General features: G+C 41.3%; 2 protein-coding genes across 3 annotated transcripts in view; both read right to left on the reverse strand.

Annotated features, from left to right (window-relative positions):
- BEND5 (BEN domain containing 5) overlaps positions 1 to 3014 on the reverse strand; it is a 32948-nt gene extending 29934 nt beyond the window's left edge. For both annotated transcript variants that reach the window (XM_074151254.1, XM_074151253.1), the window contains exon 1: positions 2552 to 3014. In XM_074151254.1, coding sequence (XP_074007355.1) covers positions 2552 to 2768 — 217 coding nt within the window. In that variant the 5' untranslated portion in view covers positions 2769 to 3014. The remainder of the gene's footprint in view (positions 1 to 2551) is intronic.
- Positions 1 to 19227, reverse strand: part of AGBL4 (AGBL carboxypeptidase 4) — a 948845-nt gene that overhangs the window by 389687 nt on the left and 539931 nt on the right. The gene's annotated exons all lie outside the window — the stretch shown is intronic.

The following is a 19227-nucleotide window of genomic DNA, read 5'->3' on the forward strand; positions in this document are numbered from 1 at the left end:
GAATCCTTGGACCAAAGCAGTAAATCCTTAGTCACTGATATACTAATTCGTGCAGACAAGGGTTCCTTCGAAAAATTCAGAATCAACTTACTATGTGTATTTTACACATAAAAGCAACTTTATACACGTTATTTACATTACTACTAAAGTAGGCTGGAATCCCTTTGAATGAAAAGTTCCATACTAGTATGGGAAACATTACTGCAGACTAGTAACATTATTTTTTAAACTAAATAAGTCTGATGTTGTGTTTGCCATAAAAAGTTGTAATAATCTGTGAAAATAAAGTTGGTCATTATAAACCAAAAACTGTACTAAGATGTCTTAATATAGGATCAACTTTCTCCCCAGGATTTAAACCATAATAAAAACAAACGCCAACATGAAAACTTTGGGGAGAAAGTGATAACTTTAAAGTAAGTAACCATCTGTTGCATACAAAGGATTAATGGCATTTTTACATGGTGCAGGGTGGAAAGAAGAACAGAAGTAAGAATTCATTTGGTGTTCAGGTGAGAAGTTTTCCAAGAATGCAAATTACAGATCTAGTCAGATATATTGAGACGTGACGGATGTAATAAAGATAGCTCTATGTTTCTTTGTGATCCTTGCTCAGCAGGAGAATTTCCTGTAGAAATTAAAATCTCTGGGGAGCAATTAGTGCAAATCACTAATATAGGTAACAAGCCTTGTTCTCTGGAGGATGCAGCATATATTGGTTTGTTCTGGTTCAAGAGAGATGAAACAAAGGGAACCTGTAGAGAAGAACACTTCTCCTCTGTATGTACAGACTCTGCCTGGAACAAGGGAATTGAAAAAGTAGGTGCACTTTCTGCAGGAAAATTCAGGCTCAACACATGAGCAAAATGGCTGTTACTTAGTATTTCCTTGGAACACTTTAGTTACTTTGAGATGAGCATGAGGAACAGAAAGGGCACAGTGGCTGTCGTTCCCCAGTGAGAAAGAGGAAGATGGAAGCTCAACTGGGATGCCTTTGAGAAGAAGCCAAGCAAACCCCGAACAGCGACACCGCTGTCTTCCATGGATGTGACAGGTAACTTGCAAGAAATATTTCACGTACCAATTCTCCTCTCCTATAGACAGGACAAAGCACAGGCTGGCACAGGACAAGAAAAACTTAGGGGAATCCACTCTTCTGGTAGGCTATCTTATTAGTTCTCCTGAACTCCTGGAGTTGCAAATACTGAGAAATTGGAAAAGCTTTACAGAGAAACAACATACATGTTCCCCTGTTTGTTGTTGTTTCCAAGAATTATGGCTTGGCCACTTATGGCCAGTACTGGAAACAGGATAATGGTAAAAGTTACTGTCTGAGTCAGGGACCAAGTGGACCACCACCAGGTTGAACTGGTCTAGGAACCAGTATTTTAAAAAATAAAAATAAAATTTAGAAATAGAAATTTTACATTACTTTAACACCAAGCTTCTTTGTTTAGAGATGAGAAGTCAGCGTTCCTTCTCAGAACTCAATACTAGATGGAAGAGTTTACATTAAGCCCATTCCATATTTGGGGAAACAGACATAACCAGTATTTCTCCCCAAGCAGAAAGGTCAGAATCAGAACCCAATGTCCTCTTTGCTACCCATTTCAAATGGTCGTCACCGTCTTTCAACAGCCTGTTGGGCAAGTCCACGCTAGCCAGTAATTTGCTACAAACAACATCAAACTTCCCTTCTATGTCAACTCTGACCATAGCAGTGTGTTTTCTGTGGCTGCAAGGAAACTACAGAAAGTCTTCGAAGCAACATGCTGCTACAGGGTTCCGATTTGGGGGGGACACATAGCAGAAGGGCTGAGCTAATTTAAACGGCCAAAATATGTGTTTATTTCTTAATATATACTTTAATTGGTCTTCTTTGCTAGAGTGACGTTTTTAAGTTAAACATGAAACAAACCAAATGTAGCAAAAACCAAGCTTAACAAGCATAGCATCTAAAGGTCTGGTTCCACTATTGCCTTCCAATTTGTGAAGTCACTTAAACTAACAAAAGTGGATATAAAACAGTACCCTCTACTTTGGCAACATGCTGCCAAACTGCAAAGGTATATAAATGACTCCATGCACTATAAATACTCTGTGTACGAAAACCTTAACTTTTTTTTTAAAAAACTTTTTTTTTTTTTTTTTTTAAGTTTCTGATTCCACCCCCGCCGCGGTGTAACGCTGGGCACTACCAGGGGCTCACGCTTCCTTTGGAAGCGGCTCCGGAGGAGCCGCAGAGTTCCCGCAGGAGCCCGGCGCTGCCTGGCCGGGACCCCCTCCCACACAACCCCCCAACCCCCCACGACCCCCGGCCCCGCCGTTCCGTGGGAGGGGGTGGGAGAAGCACCCCCCCCACCACCCCGGGATCTCCGGCCTCCCCCCGCCCGCCATGTGCCGCCCGGGCTCTGAGCATGTGTCACCGCGATGCCGCCCCCTCCCTTCCTCCTCCCTCACCTCAACGGGGAGGGGGCGGCATTTGGGGCTTCCCCTGGCCCGGCCTCCCCCACCCCCACATTCCCCGCGGCCCGGCCCGGCCCGCCCTCACCTGCCAACGCCAGGATCTGGGCCTTGTGGAGCAGCAGGCGGTCGCCCCACTCGCCGGGGCTCTCGTCGTCCTCCTCCGCCTCCTCGGGGTTGCGGTAGACCGTGTAGACCTTCTGGTTGTCGAAGTCGAGCTGGGACGTGGGGCTGAAGTCCTGGACGCAGGAGACGGGCAGGGCGTAGCAGACGTTGTCCTCCAGGAACCGCACAAAGGCGTACATGGTGCGGCGGCGGCGGGCGGGGCGGCCGCGCCGGTCCCGCGCTCCCCGCGCTGTTATTGTTCCTCAAAATCCGCCTCTGCGCTCGGCTGAGCTCGCCTGGCCGCGCCGCCGCCAGCTCCCGGCAGGCGCGAGCAATCCAACGCGGAGCGACGCCGAGCGGCCGAGGGCGGGCGGGTGGCGGCGGGCCCGGGGCCGGCGGGGCCGCGGGAGGAGCAGCCCCCGCCCGGCTCCCCCCCGCCTCGGTCCGCCCGGGCACCGCGCGGAAACACCCCTTCCGCCCGCCCCGGACGTTTGCCGGCCTCTCCGCGGGACGCCGGCTCGGCTCGCCGCACGGCAGGCCTGGGCCTGCCCCGTCTCCCAGGGAGCGGCCTGACGCCTCCGCCGCGGAGGGTGTCGGTGCGGGCGGGCAGACGCCTCCGTCCGAGAGGCTTTCGAGGGTACGGCCGGGCGGGGTGGCCCCCCGTTCTCGCCAGGCACCTGTGGCGGAGGGATGGCTCCCACCCCTCGGCCTCGGCCATGGCCTCGCCGGGCCTGGCGGGGTGGCAGGACCCCGGTGGAGGTGTCCACCCTCGGGGCTCCACGGGTCAATCTCGTACCCGGTGAAAGCCCTGGGAAGCTCTTTTTCCAAGTCAAAAACTCCTCGCACCTGTTGCAGAGAAACAGGCCTTGTCCCGCTCCTGTCACAGTGGCCGGGGCAGGACAGAGAGAAGGGACGAGGGGTGCTGTGAGAGGATCCCTCAGATCCTTCATGGCCAAACAACACAACACACAACCCCACACTCATCTGCCAAGTGTCCACAGAATCTGAACGTCCATTTTTACCTCAAGGTTTTCAGGGCAATGCAGAACCACCTGTGCCCAACGGTACTGTCCAGCGGTGATGGCTGGAAGAACTCAAAGCTTTCCCATCCTCCGCCAAAACAGCACAGAGAGTTGAGAGGTTCGGTGCAGGCATGTAAGAACGAGGGTTAGAGACCATGGCATTTTTAGCACAAATTGCCAAGCTTTTGGAGATGCGTACATACTGAGTATGGATGCTTTGAGCTTCCTGGAAGGGAAAAGAATACTGTGGCACCATTGCTCACAGTTCCCAGCCATCTGAATTTCCAACACTGATGTCTTGTTTTTACCCAGTCAATCTTAGGAGCAGAACAGTACATGGAGAACTATTTAAAGGCAGAAAAATTTAAATCTCAGCATGGATAATAAACAGCAAGAGAGCGACATCACTGGTTTTCTGTTCGCAAAAAGCCAACACAAAATGAAAACAAAATATCTTTTCTGTTTTGCATATCCCTAGGCATTCGCAGTATTATCTATACCCATTTCATTGAGTTTAATCACATTGAACTTGTTTGTCCCAGTTATCTTTTATAGACTTCTTAGTACATGGGAACAGACCACAAGATGGAAAACCTGAAGTAAAGTTTTGACCGAGCGCTGCCACAGGTTGCCTAGAGAGCTCGTAGAGTTCCCATCTTTGGAGATAACTCTAAAGCCATCTGGACATGGTCCCGGTGGCCCTGATTGAGCAGGGAGCTGGACAAGATGATGTCCCGAGGTCCCTTCCAACCTCAGCCATTCTGTGAAAGTATCAGCAACTTATGCCCAGCAGAAGTCTGTCTCTTAAGCAACACATTAAAACATAAGGCAGGCATACAGGTGTAGTTAAGCCTATGTAAATATTTCAGTAACAAGCTGTAAACTTCCCATACAATAATGGCAGCTTTATTATTATAGCGATTACAGAGCTTTGCAAATACTTTGGTTTAAGATTGGGGATTTAAATGGCAGTGCTTTATGTTAACAATAAAGTATTGCCAGACTGGTGTGTGATTACAGGCAAATGTAAGTCTGCTACAAAGTATGGATGACAAATGTATTCTAGTAGTGAGGCTGCAAGGGAAATGAAATTCCAGCAAAGATTGTGTTGCTGATCAAACAATACCAGCTGCTCTAGCGCTCCTATCCACTCTACCTCGGGTTACAGTGGAGGTAGAAGGAGCTGCAGAAAGACAACAGGACAGACTGATCACTGGAATTACTCCGTGGACACTGCTAAAATTACGTGAAGGACAATTTTGTCCCACTCAGTTCAGAGAGTAGTGAGGGATTCGGTACACTGACTCTTACCAGGATTGTATTTCCTCCGCAGCTGAATTCTATTAGCAACATCTGAGACTGCTGTCGAGGGAGAGGAACACGGAAAAGTGGAGAAACTGGAAATAACAGGGGAAATGACGAGAAGCTAAGGACTCAAAAACTGGGTTTACTTGGAAGGGGAAAGATCTCTTCAGGTACCAAGGAGGCCCAGGTAATTTGCCCCAATGAAAGAAAACTGAAAGACTTCACATGAAGGCAACTAGCATCATAGTGTGGGGGGGGTTGGTTTGGTTTGGTTTTGAAAAGGAACACTCTAAACTGGTATTTGCAACATTTTACATTTGATGGTTCAATTACAGCAAAGGCTGTGAAGATCTTTGTATCAGCAGCAAAAAAAGGTCTCGAATCCTTTAGAAAAGCTGTTTCACAGTTCTCCACTGACAGACATTTTTGGGAACAGATTAAGGGTCAGGATGATAAATGTGTGTTTACACTGGGTCCTTAGCACACACATCGAGCCAGAAGGCATTATAATGCTAAAGAATTAATAACGATCCCATACATTTCTGCCTACAAGGAACAGTGTTAATTTCTGGCTTTAAAACCTATAAATAATCTGCAGTGGTTAGCTGTGAGGCTGAGGAAAAGATCCATTTAAGCACAGAATGAAACACGAATATTGTGACTCCTTTCTTTTGGACCTTTCCCATTTCTACTCAGGGTTAGCCAGCTGTTTCAACACTGAGGTTACCTTGAGATTTAAAGATGTAGAGCTATTCTAAAGGTGTAGATTTTAAAACTCATTGTTGAGGGAGTTATTGGATCCTCACCAGATTTACAGCCTCTGGCAAGTCCAGCCTTTTAGAAACAACACAACCCTGCTGAGAAGTAGATTGTCATATTTTCAAAATACAAATGAAGCCTCAGCTTAAAAAGTAAAAGTGTCACTCCAGGAGTCAGGAAACCACAAAGCACAGTCCCAGCCCTTGTGGGACTCTTGAGTGGCTGTTTCCTGGAACATTACTTATATTTTGCTGCTGTTATTTTTCTTGAAAAGTAAAAAATAGTGCTAAAGCAAAAGCTGATGCCTGCTGTTTCGATGCGCGCTCTGTGTTTTCACTTAAAGATACAAAATGAAAAGCTAATAGTACCAATAGTAACTATGCAGGTGCTAAATCTCTTTCACAGCAAAACATTAAAATTAAGCTCATCAGTCACATTACTTCCATGTTTAATGCCAAACCCTCAAGGGACACCATATTGATTTTAAATCTACTGATGAAGAAATTCCCATTTTCTTTTACCGCTCAAGCGGAGGTGCTTCACCACTGCCTGACTACTCAGCAATAACAGTACACCACTACTGGTAGGAATCCCTACACCTTCAATATGTGCTTTAGAAAGCACTCTTGTTTTCTTGTGAATTTATTTATCCTCCAAGTAGTGCGTTTCTTACACAACTGTTTTCAAGCTCAAATGCACCCTGAAGGAAAAATATTTTCACAATTTTTGTAGGTATTATTCTATTTATGGTATTGAAAGTCATAAAGCTTAAAGAATAACTCAAGTAACAATGCACAAGAACTGAAGGCTGTTCAAAGGTTTCTGTATGTACACGCATACAATCTACTCACAGCCTGGTTAATTTTTACCAAGAATACGATCAATGGAGTGGTCAGAAGATACTTCCGTTCCATAGTCTCTCATTTTTTATCTTATGATAAAGCACAAGATAAAACCAGTTTAATGTATAAATGAATCTTCCTCTGAACAAAGACATATACAGCTTCTACATGTTCTGAGATAGAGACGGTGGTTGGAAGGGGGGAATCTACTAGCTGGTCAAACAGAGCAGATGGTTGTTACCCTTTAGATTTTTAAATAATTTTTAACTCTCAAGACACTGTTGCGACACTCCGCTATCAGAGCCCACAATGATTATTTATAAAATTCCTCAAAAAAAAAAAAAAAAAAAAAAAGAGGTCCAGTTCTTGCATGATCCTAGAAGATGGACAAGAAAATATTTTTGTCCACATAAAATTTCCAAAGCAGTCCAATACCAAGAGACTAGTATGGGAACCTAGATTACATAGATAAATTCTTAAGATTTAATCTTTTGAAATCTATGGCCTTAAACTACCCCCAGAAATGGAAGAGCATCACTGCAAAGCTATTTAGTCCCAATTCCTGAGAGTGATCTAACCTTTCTTGGGGCTGAGGATAATACTTAATCATCTTTTACATTAAACTCTCATGTCCTAACAGAATATTCTTTCAAAGAAATGAAACCTAAGGAACACTTTATGGATCCATTCGCATAGGAGACACTTATTTCCCAGCTGGTATATTCTGTAGTATGAAAATGTAATGATTAAGCCAAAGTGACCACTGGAGAAAGCACTTTCCTCACTATTAATGACTGGCTGGAGAAACCAAGGGCCAAAGAAAAAGCCAGACAGTCATTAACAGCTCAAAATTCCTGACCTAAAGGTCATTATTACTATTACAAAACTGGAAAATGAGAAAGTAATTATTTTCTTTGGGTTTTTGTAGGTATTGAAAAGATGACATTCCAGTGTCTGTTGCTGTGGATACTGGTCTGTAAGATACTTATCTTTCCCATTCTGGCAGGCTATGCAATGGGTAGATCTGGGACTGGCAAGCCTTCAAGAATGTGTGCCAGACTGTATTTTCCTTTTCCAAATTACAGGTTAAACGTGCCCACAGAAAGTCAACAGGAATCGGGAGATGCTGCCAGTCGACGCTATCTGGCCTTGGTGTGAGGCAGGAATTCTCCCCACTCTCACCCAGCGGGAGCCAGAAGCTGGGTTGTCTGGGAGCTGCAAATGACTCTCAAATCGTCGTGACTTTCAGCTCCCACCCTGCTGTACACCATTCAAAATCTTGCTAAATACCATCTTCTGTGCTCAGGCAGTATGCTGTTTTCCATGCTATAAACTTCTCGCCTGAGAGGAAAGTAAGAAAGACATTTTGTTTGAGATGACTCATGTATGGACTCACCTTTAAAACATGTCCTTTTGGTACCACTGCCACCATCTTCAAGAACTGATATAAAGACAATATTGCTGTTGCAGCCCAAATGATCCTTATTGCCGCTGCCATCCACTGATGGCTTCAGCCTATATATTTTCACCGTATCTGGAAATTTTATTTGAAAATTTTCCCTTTCTTTTTTTAAACCAGACTTTTCCCTGGCTTTTGATGGACATTTTACTAATATGACTCAAAAAGTAGCTTTACATACATAGATTTTGCACCACTGCAAGAATTTGAGTCCTTCTGTACCTTATATGACAAAGTAACTTGCATTTGGCAAGGACTAAAGTCTTTGCATAACCTTTGGGCTTCAGTGTAAAATATCATTACTAGACACTGCTCATGATTATGTTATGCTTTAGACAGAGCTTCTGAGTAAGATGGTATTAATGACCCTTTTTCATAATATTTCCATTTTGGCTTTCTATTCCCACATCTCTACAGCTCTGTTCTGTCCTGAACCAGCATTTATATCTCATGCTGACAAGGAGAATGATCCTGCAGCCCTTTTCTGCATAAACCTATTCTGCTTGACAGGTTCACACAAGTAGTGTGGGATATGCGCAGAAGAAAAGGAGGTCAACTACTCCTGACTGCATTTTTTCCTGAATGGTGCCTCCAGATACATACATCCACTTCTCTTCAGAAGTCTGAGTTTAGCGGGAGACGGGACAGGCTCTAGAGACGGTTCTTGCTGTTCTGGAAGGTTCTTGACAATCACCATCCGCAGGAATGGGAATGCATGAGGGCAGAGTCAAAACTGCTTAAATAGGTATGTTTTCACGGCCCAGTGCATTTTAATTCATACTCTTGTCATACTCCTCCTAATCCCTTTCAAGGCTGGCTATATTTCAGTATAAAGTGAGTTTTTAGAAAATATTCCCAGGAATTAGTGCTCACATCTCACCACTTCAGAAGAGAAGGTAGAGTTTTCTTCTGCTAATGAAAGTCCCTATCGGAGATGGACCAGCAGCTCTGCTGAAAAACATCAACTAATGTGAGCACATAAAATCCTGTTGTGGAAGGTGAATGGGAGATAACAGAGCAGGAATAATCCTCGGAATATTTCAGAAAAGTGCCTTCCTCAGCTGTGTCTTGCTAATAATCACATTTAAATTAAAATAATATAATTCTTCACAGTTGGCAAACTGAATGCTGAGACGGCTGGAAACCGAAAGTGCAAGTGCTCACTGATATAAAAACCTTCACTATACTCAGTGAACCTCTGCATTCCTACTAAAACAAGACATCTTTAATGTTTATGATTTACAAATGAAGTTGCACCTGGTCTGCACTAGTAAGTGAATTAAAAAAAAACACCACCACACAACAAGCAAATGTTAACTGGAAGGAGCTGCTGTCACCCAACTCCCAAAAATTCATAGCATGGGGTAACTAGGATAGACCCCAAGATGAATTCTCCTAGTTCGTCAAGGGAGTCTAATTACTTTTATCTCACACAGCATAGAAAATCCGCATTCATCTTTGCCCCACTTACAAGAAAGGTGTTCCCTCAAAATAGAAAATGGCCTAGGAAATGGATAACCCAAGAGGTGTTTGAAAGCTCAAGGGGCTTCACACTTTGCTAGTATTTTCCACAAAAGCCTGAGCAACTTCTGTTTTGCAATAATATTTAACATTCAGGGGAATGGGGATATTTTTTAAACCGTGATCAGAAAGGAGGGCCCTTCGTAGGCTGTCACAGTATTCCTCATAACAAAGAAAGCTTTGCTTCATAAAGAAGTATCTTGTACTAGAATACCCTAGGGAAACTACAGTTTTGTTTTTTTTAAACAAAGATGGGAATTTTTTAGTTCGATGTTGCCTTTAAGTACTCTTCTAACATGAATATGTTTAAGGATTCTCTATCAAGTTCATGCATGAAATGTCATCCAGCCGTTAGTACATTTCTATGCAAATACAGCTGGGAAAGCTAATAACTGAAATCTGCATTTTTTTCACATTTCCAGCATATTATACAATTTCTCGTTCTTTCCTGTTTTGTAACTCACATTAGCCTCCCGTATCGATAAAACAAAGCTCAGGTTATATTGCCTCCTACTTAAATTCTCTACAGACATCAAAGCTGGACGTTTGAATAAGCAATTTAATGTACACATTTTTATTCAGTTCAGTATACTGATATTCTCCTGGTAGGAATAAGAATTCTGCAAGATGACTGCAGAGAAACACATCATTCAGAATATGAATTGGAATATTCTCGCAACGCTTTTCAGTGAGGATGGTGTGATATTAAGATTAGATCCTGCATATAATCAAATTTTGATGCTTGTACACACAGTCCGGTATTTCTTTTCCTTTATCAGGTTTGTATGCAAAAACACAGCAATCCAATATTTTGAACATACACCGTCTGCAGCTACTACACAGTCCAAACTGATGAAAAAATAATGTCAATGAAAATAAGAAACTATCTGGGGCACTGCACTGTACAGACTTTGCTAAATTCGTCATAACTAGTTTTACTATTCTGAGGACAGAAAATATTGCAAAACCAGTCTTTCCAGAACAGCTGGAGTAAGCAGGACTCATGTCCATCGCTAAATTCAATCTTGGTGTATAGGGTGACTCTTTGGGAGCTGTAAATATTTCCATAATCTTTCAAATTCTCTGGTATGTTACACGTGGAATTTCTTCCAAATGACCCATATTTTCCAAATTCACTCCCTTTTTATTCACCAGCACATATAAAAGGTAATAAAATAGAAAAGATAAGATACGTGAGGAGACAACAGGGATTATATTACAAGCAAAAGGTGGCACTACTGAGAATATATCACAGTATTTAGTGAACATAAATAAGCATACCTACAGTTTTTATCCGCAAATATGAGAGAAAAGACCACAGAGCAAAGGAAGTCTGAATTTTGTTCAAGGGGTAAAACAGAAGCAGCACAGTGCAGTAGCTCAAGATACTGCTTTAAATAGTTAACTGGTTGGGAAGTAAGCTAATAATGGTTTAGATAAATTTTCACCTATGAAAAGTGATGAATTGACACATTTCTTAACAAGTAAGGACAGTTCAGTAGACACCATTATCTGCCTTGCCTCTGACCCAGAGGGACTATCTCTACAATGAAAGGCATAGTCAGTCTCCAAGGGCCAGGAAGTCTTTAATCCCATAGTGTGATTACTAACAAGGACACCAATTATAATTTAACAAAAAGGGGAGAGTGCAATTTCATTATACTGAGGCTTATGTATATACCTTCATGATCAGCTACTGCCCATGGAGACATTTCACTGATTTTATACACCGTGTGTGATGCAAATATTTTGATTTTCTGTGGTCTCTCCAAAACTCAGTGAAATCACTCCTGACCACTATCACAGTATTTTTTAAAAAAAAAATAATCTGTTAATCAAAAAGAATAAGGACAGTGACCATTCCTGCCCACACCTCACATTGTGAAATGGACTCAAAGATAGGTTGGACCTAGAAAGAACTCTGGTCAACCTCGAATATCTACATGCAGATTTACAGCCCAAGAAATCCCACAGAGTTACTGCTTACCCTGCAGGGCTGTCTCAGAACAAGGCCCCAGATACCATCTGTGCTCAGTGTGGAAGCTGCCAAAATCCCACCCGCAGAAACCATGGAGCACAGAGCATTGAACCCCCATCTTCCCCTGGAGCAAAGATTGAAAGAGAATAGCTCCATCTTCTTACTTTAATAGCCTGAAATTCTCACCTGAAGGTAGGTAGATGTAAGCCTCCTTTCAAAACACAGGCTGAGAGAGATTTCTTTCAAAATCCACTAGCAAGACCAGGAGGACACCTCAGTGATGTCTCCCATCTTTAACTGATAAACTCCTCACCGTGGCCCTTGCCTGGCAAGTGAGATGCCTGGCTTTGGTTCCCCCATCCGGCTGAAGGGGTTCAGACCCCCACGCTGTGTCTCCAGTTGCAAAAATCCTTTCCTTCATCTAGACACACATAATTTCCCCGAGTCAAAACCCCCAGGAAAGGAATGCACGTGTCTCCCAGTCTCAGGCTCAATGTATTATACTCCAGTTGACTTCTTACTGATCACTTGTAGGTGACCAAGCTACTGCAGGGTAACATATTTCTTCCACTGAGAGCAAACTACTTTGAGTTAACTCATGTTTACCAACTGTAAGAGCACATACATGGGCAGTTACTGTAAATCAGATGATTTGTAGGAAACTTATTATTCCTCGGTAATTTATTTAGGGGTCTGTATTCCAGAGAGGAAAGTGTTGCTGAAATGGGAAGTAAGAAATGTAAGTAACAATTAGGCTTACTCTTAAATGCCTCAAATAGCTCCAAGGTTATGTTTCCTGTGACAAAATATTCTCAGTGAGCATACTTGCTGCTCTTACAGTGCATTACATGTTTTGGCTGTTTTGGGGCTTTGTTTTTTTTACACCTTCAGATTTTAGGACACTTGGAAGTGAAAAAAAATGTTTACATATGAATGCCCCATTTTAACTGTTTTACCGTTTGGGGTGTTTAAATTGTGGTCCTTGCTGAAATACCAAGATCAATAAAAATGCCATGCTTAGGAAAGCTAAGAAGAATATTAGAACTTCCTCTGTCTTATAAATGCCTCTAAAATGGCAACTATTTCTCGGGAATGCTCTTTAATGAACATCAGTGGAAGACTCTCAGTAATCAGCATTGCTGACTGGTTTATTTACTTGGAAAGTAACATGGTTTCAGTATGTAACTTTAAAGTTTAGAAGTTTTGGTCCTAGTGATATAATTTACCAAGTTATCTCTAGGCAATTAAAATATATTCTATAGTTTAACCTTTAGATGATGTATAAATACACATAGACACTCCTACAAGGCAATTTGTCTGCCAATCTGGAAAATGCTAACATTATAGTCAATAAGTCAACAGTCTGCAATGGTAAATTATGAAATCAGGAAGAAATCTAGTTCACATTCAACCTGGATATAAAGATCATAAGAATTTCCAATTTTCTGTGTGGGACAGTAAATTTCAAAGATGACTGTATCCTGCCCCAATAATCACAATCTGCACAGCATGTTCAGGTATTGTTGGAGAGATTAAAAACACAAAAACAGAGCAGAACAGCTCAGCATCAGATAATCACAAGCAATTCTATGTCAGCAACAGACAGCTGGAGACATATGCCAGCAATATTGCAAAAGTGGTAAAATGGAGATTTCGTGACAGCAAGGATGTGGGATTCATACATTAAGCTAAAACTCAACCAAAAACATTGAAATTGTTGTTCACAAGTAACAGCTCTCTGTCACAGTGTTCAGAAAGTCTACTATTTGGCATAAAAATATTTAAAGCAAAAATTAAGCAGCAGAAAGTATTTTTTTTCTCTCTTTAATAGTTGGCATGTTGAACATCTATATGCTTTAGGTGTTATTGATTACCTTGGGCAAAGAGATCAGAATAATTTGTCCAGATCAGCAGCAAGAGCTGTCTAGTTATGTAGCAAACTCATCTTTTGTGAAAATTTTGTGTGAAAAAGCAGTTTGATGGAATTTTATCTACAAATATTTGTTTAAAGATTTTTGCTTCAAAATGCAGTTTAAAAGAAAATGAACAACGCTGTTTCAATTGGCATAGCTTGAGTCATTCTGTTATTCCCTTCCCCTTGAGTTTTGAGTGTCCATCAACTATTATACTTCTCTGACACTCATTCCCATCTATCCCCACTTTTCTCCTTCACTTTTTTAATTTAAACATCTACTGCTAAAAAGTAAGTCCAAAAAGAGGCTGAAAAAAATCCTTTTATATTTATTGTTGTGAATCAGAAAAGAGAACAGGGAAAAATACTTAGACTTCTACGATTCTATGAGTCTATTTTTGAAGCAAAAAATAATCTACCTATCCAGTGCTTTCTCTCAGAGCCTCCCTTATAGTCACCCTCAAAACCTTTCCTTCCTTTTTTTGTAGTTGACCATGTAGAATTGGGATAAAAAACTTCAAGGATCTGAACCTGAAAAAACCTGTTTCCTACTTTCAGAAACAAACATCTCTCAAAAAACCCTTTGTATACTGGATTTCCTATAAAAATGGAAAATAGCTTGAAAATATTCACAAGGCCTCTGATGAGTTCACATGCCCTGCATACGAACAACAGTTTCAAAGCGATGTTTTATAGAGGTGGCTAGGCCTGAACATTTTCAGATTTTATTGCTAAGGCTCTGCCTTTGTATCTCAAGTGTTTTGTCCTGGGATCTTTCCATGATAAGATTCCTGAAGCTGAGACTCTCAGGGAGGGTAATGGAGACAAGTGACTTGTGAAGAAACTAAGGCCCAGGCCCCAAGGTCTTTATATTTTAGGACTAGGAGCATGATGTAGATTGAAGAACAATGTAATGCTTGAGGCACTGATGAAAGATTTTGAAAAACCAATGCAATAAGAGGCATCAGCAGGGAACAGCAGATTGATTGCAACAACAAATGCCAAAAAGTTCTGAAAAGAACAAAAATGTAGTGCTGAGTAAAAGAAACAATGAAGAAAGGGAAAGGATACTAAGAGCTTGCAGGCCTCCAGCAACTTGCCTGCGTATCGAGGTGTATCTGGGGCCATTAATCAAGCTATTTTCATAACTGTTTTTTACATTGATGTGTAAATTTTGATGGTACTATTCAGTCTAGATCAGTAGGTGGGGTTGACAGGATCTACCCTAAACTTCAACATAAACTTGAGCAGCTCACTGAAGCTCATCTTTTGGGTCAAAGGAGGGCCAGCACCTCCAGAGAAGAGATTACCCATTGATTTAGGGATGGGAAGAACCACTCTCTCCTGAACTGATATTGGTTCTTCAACATCTAGCACAGACCGGACATCTAGTCTTGGTGGGCCTGAAGCAAGTTATGATGAACTTTGTCCTACACATTCTCTTTCCCCCAAAAATTAATATGGTAGCTTTTTTAAACAGACAAGCACACAAAGTCCAGTTTTGGGATGTAGCAAACCACAAAGCCATCTGAACTGAGGCACAAAGCCAGCGTACATAGCCCTGAGAGGCTCACAGTGATACAAAGATGATATTCTAGCAGCACCGAGCCCATGCAGTGCCTGTGTGCTGTCACAGAGGGATGTGGCTGAGATAATCCTACATCTGATGATGAAAGTCTGTTATAACTTGTCTTTGGGGTCGCTACAATGCAAAATACATTACAGCGGCCTCCATGCTTCTCTCATCTCCAGCTGGAAGCCAGCCCATCAGATCAGCACTACTGGAGAAACACTGAAGCCACCTTGCAGCCTCACCTTACCCAGGCCAGAACGCTGACTGCTGCAAAAAACATGAATCGGGAGTAAAACAGAGTGTTGAATACATTAATCAAAATGATCACTGTTGCAAGATCTGCTAAGAACAAAGAAAACAAATCCAAGGAAAGTTAACGCTAGAAACATTTGCAAGGCTCCATGAGTCAGCTAATGAAATAACTGTCAATTGTAGACACGAACCTTTTGTGCTTTCACACAATTTAAATATAAAGTAATTTGCATTCAAGAATCCAAGTCTCCCTGAAAAAGATTAACAATAGGATTCACTTTCTTTCCACAACCTTTTTTCTCCCTCCCTTCCCCCAGGGGTGGCTCTGATAAGGTCACCTTATTAATGCAGATCTCTGTTTTTCAGAAAGCAGCCAGGAGTTTAACTGTTTCACTGTGAAATGATCTATGAGATGAGAACAGTCCATTTTTTATCCTTGATTGATCATTTCAGCATGTATAACAGCAAATCCTAAGGGACACCGCTCAAATCCCTGCTTCAGAATGACCTAGAGACTCAATGCTAAAAAGTGTTGCGCTCCACTACACAATCCTTCATCGTTTTTTCTTAACTTAGCATCTTCCACAGAACATAATAAAGTTGCCTTGCATCATTACAGTTCTCTATAGAGAAAACATCTTATAAATAAGCAAAAAGTGTTAATGGCTGAGAGCTGGGTGCCACTACAGCCAGCAGAGGAACTGAGGCATCAAGCGGTTAATACCTTTTCTCAGACACAAAGGCAGGAGCAGGTCTGTGATCTCAATTCAGGTGTCACGGCTTCTCATTTCCTTTCCTGGCCACCAGACACCTGTTTCCCTGCTCTTAATAGCCTCTGATGGGAACTGCCTAGTGCCAAAATCAGAGGCTCTGGCTGCTATATGCCGAGTTGAAAAATAAAGCTATTTTCTCTCTTCTTTTTCTTTTTTTTTTTGTTTAGTTACTGTGTATAAACTTTACCTCAACTCCATTGTTGGGTTATTCTTCTCCATTCTATGCACTTCCAGCCAACTAATCTTCATTTTGCTTTTTTTGGTGACTTTTTGCTGACGTGTACAGAGTTCTTAAATAAATCATTTTGAATATAAATAGCAATGGTTGGATTACAAAGGATTCTGGAACACTTGCGATAGTAAATTAGCAGGCAGGCAAACCTACAGCTGCCAGCAGCTGATGTAATATTTTATAGTATTGTTTTCTAGATTGCGTAAGGGAGAATTATTGTCCTTTGAGCTTCATCGTCTGTTTCTTTCAATCTGTCAAACAGTTCAACAATTTGATGTTCACACAAAGTTCACAGAGAAACACTTGGTGGAATTTACAGGGAAAGGTTCTCTATGCTTATAAATCCCAAATTTCATATACACAGACCGGGGGAGATACAAGTCTGAGACACAAGCAGCTGTTAGAATTTGGAAAAGAAACCTCAGGTACATCTTTCCATTCTCAAGAGTATGTCTACACAGATGGACATTTGACACAACTCTCCCCACTTTTCTTCCTATCCTTTCTTCATAAATGCTAAACTCAGACTGTTTTATCATGATAGTGCAATTTATAAATTCCCGTAATCAACTGATGGAGCAACATTAATTACAGAGACTTTCTATGGGCCACATGCATCTTTACATCCCTTTATAAAATGCTGACACATTCCCTATCTAAAAGGGATTACAATCATTGAGGATGATCCTGCAAATGCCTGCTATTGAATGTAGCATTTGCTGTCATGAATAAGCCCACTGAAGCTACCAGCAGCTCACATGGCTGGCACAAAAAGCTCTGATTCACATATATGACTAACAAAGATATTCAGGCCACAACATTTTCTATCTGACTATGCATTTGCAGGCTAAGATTTAAAGGGCTGACACTTTCAGACTTGAGAAAACAGCCCAGGACAACAGGCTGGCTGTGAGATGACGCAGGTAAGAAGTGCAGGAACAGGTAGTGTTCCTCAGAAATAGGCTTGAAGAAGGAAAACAAAATTGGGAAAGCTGTATCAGGAAGCCATCAGGTAGTTTCGTTATGATGATGATTACGGTGATGAAGTTGAGATGGGAGGAGTAAACAGAGTAGAAGGGATACAGGAGATAATTGCAGAGATGTACCAAAGATAATACTTGGATTACGTGGGACTTAGACAGCAGGGACAGAAGGCTCAGCATTAATGCGGAAAAGATGGGGAAGCAATAAAAGGATTCAAAGAGCAAGAGGTTTAGCTGTGAGCAGCAGGAGAAGTGATTCTTAGCCACTCCGTTGCGCTTTTGTAGTAGCTGTTGGTCCCAAGCCAGGATACAGAAGGTTACATCCACAAAAAAAGTCTCATAAAACTGATTACAGAAAAGGCAGTCTGCTAGACTGGTTTCTGATCTGTGTGCCTATTTCAGCAAGTGAGCATGCAGTGTAAGTCATGCAATGAAGCAACTTTACAAATACCATATTTAAATAGCTCATGTAGTGAGAACCCTGAGATGAAATGCCCTTGAATTGAAGAGAATATGCTGTTCCCTGGTACAACATGTAACTGCCTTTCACCTGTCTCATTTTTAGAAATGGGTTTTAGTCTTTGGGAGCAATGAGTAGCACATGTTGTCGGTATTTTGCCTAAGGTGTGCTATTTCATTAATTGACTGTTACTTAAAAAAATCTCATCGTTTCAGAAGGCACACTGTAATAAATTATTTGCAAGTTATCACTGATGGATACATAAAATCCACTGAAGGCATCAACTGTCATTCAGCGATAGCATGGCCCGAATATTTATTACCTTTTATTTATATTATGTCTATTCTATTTCATGGAAAGGTAAGAATTCTAAGACACATTAAAAAATCATTTCCAATGATAAACATCCATAATGTGAAAATCAATCTCTTTTCATCCCCACCCAAAACAGAGCAAATCTCTCTCCACCCATGCCCCTCTATTAGTAAAGACCTGAGTTTAGGGAGAGTTCTTGCTACAGTCTCTGAGTATTATCTGACTCATATTCTTCCACATGCAATAAAAATCTCCCTAAAAAGTCACCAACATCATGCAACAATCTCGGAACAGAATAAAGCAAGAAAGTGAGATTATGGTAACAATGATTAGGTTTAGTGTAGAGCATTATAAGGTCAAATTTCTGGTTGCTAGTCTGGGTGACTATTTTTACAGCGCAGTGTAACTGAGAAAGGGGCTGCTGACTATTCTAAGGTTTGTATTAAGGCTCTTGGTATGCCCACTGTGAACAAGAGCCTTCCCAACAGCGCAGCACCACACTGAGCTGCCTTTACCTTCGTTTTCTGGAATAAATTATTGCCTGTCAAACATTAAAGATATACTTTCAATAACATGCTATGTAAATAATAGCTACATTATTCTCAAAACCTTATATTTCCCAAAATTGTTTGTTGGGTTGTTTTTTTTTTTTCTTTTAAATGCCCTTAGTACATTACTGAGAGATACAGGTCTTTGGGGTTACAGAGTCTATGCACAGCAACTTTTAGATGAAACACCAAAGAGAAGTATCGCTAGCAAAGATGTAAAAACAAAGAAGAGAGAAAAATATTTTTAAATTACTCCTGCAAAATAAAGCCTGAAGTCCAAAGATGTCTGTATTAAAAGAAGAAACATACGCTTGAGTTAAAAAATTTTTAAAAGAATAAGCTAAATTAAAAGATAAGGGATTAAATGAAATCTTAAATTGGTTCAAGATAGCTGCAACATTGCAAGCTAAAGGTGTTTTACCGATCACTTCTTTGCAGCAACACGAACTTGCATAAACATGGGGAGGATGGGTACAAACCCAGAAATTGCAATAATAAGAAAGTCAAAATACAATTAGGCAAAAAAAGTGGAGTGCTCACAGCAAGCTTGTATTGTGAAATATAAAGCACTTCTGCAGAGACAAGGGAGATGGAATGGTTGCACTTTTTGTAATAAAATACATCATTTGGTTCACATATCTATCACTGGGTTGGTTTTGGTTTTTGGTTTTGTTCGTAATTTGCATGCGATATCCAGAGTTGAGCCTGGGTTTCACTGAAATAAA

This window comes from Numenius arquata, chromosome 8, assembly GCF_964106895.1.
Source record: "Numenius arquata chromosome 8, bNumArq3.hap1.1, whole genome shotgun sequence".
Classification (NCBI taxonomy): domain Eukaryota; kingdom Metazoa; phylum Chordata; class Aves; order Charadriiformes; family Scolopacidae; genus Numenius; species Numenius arquata.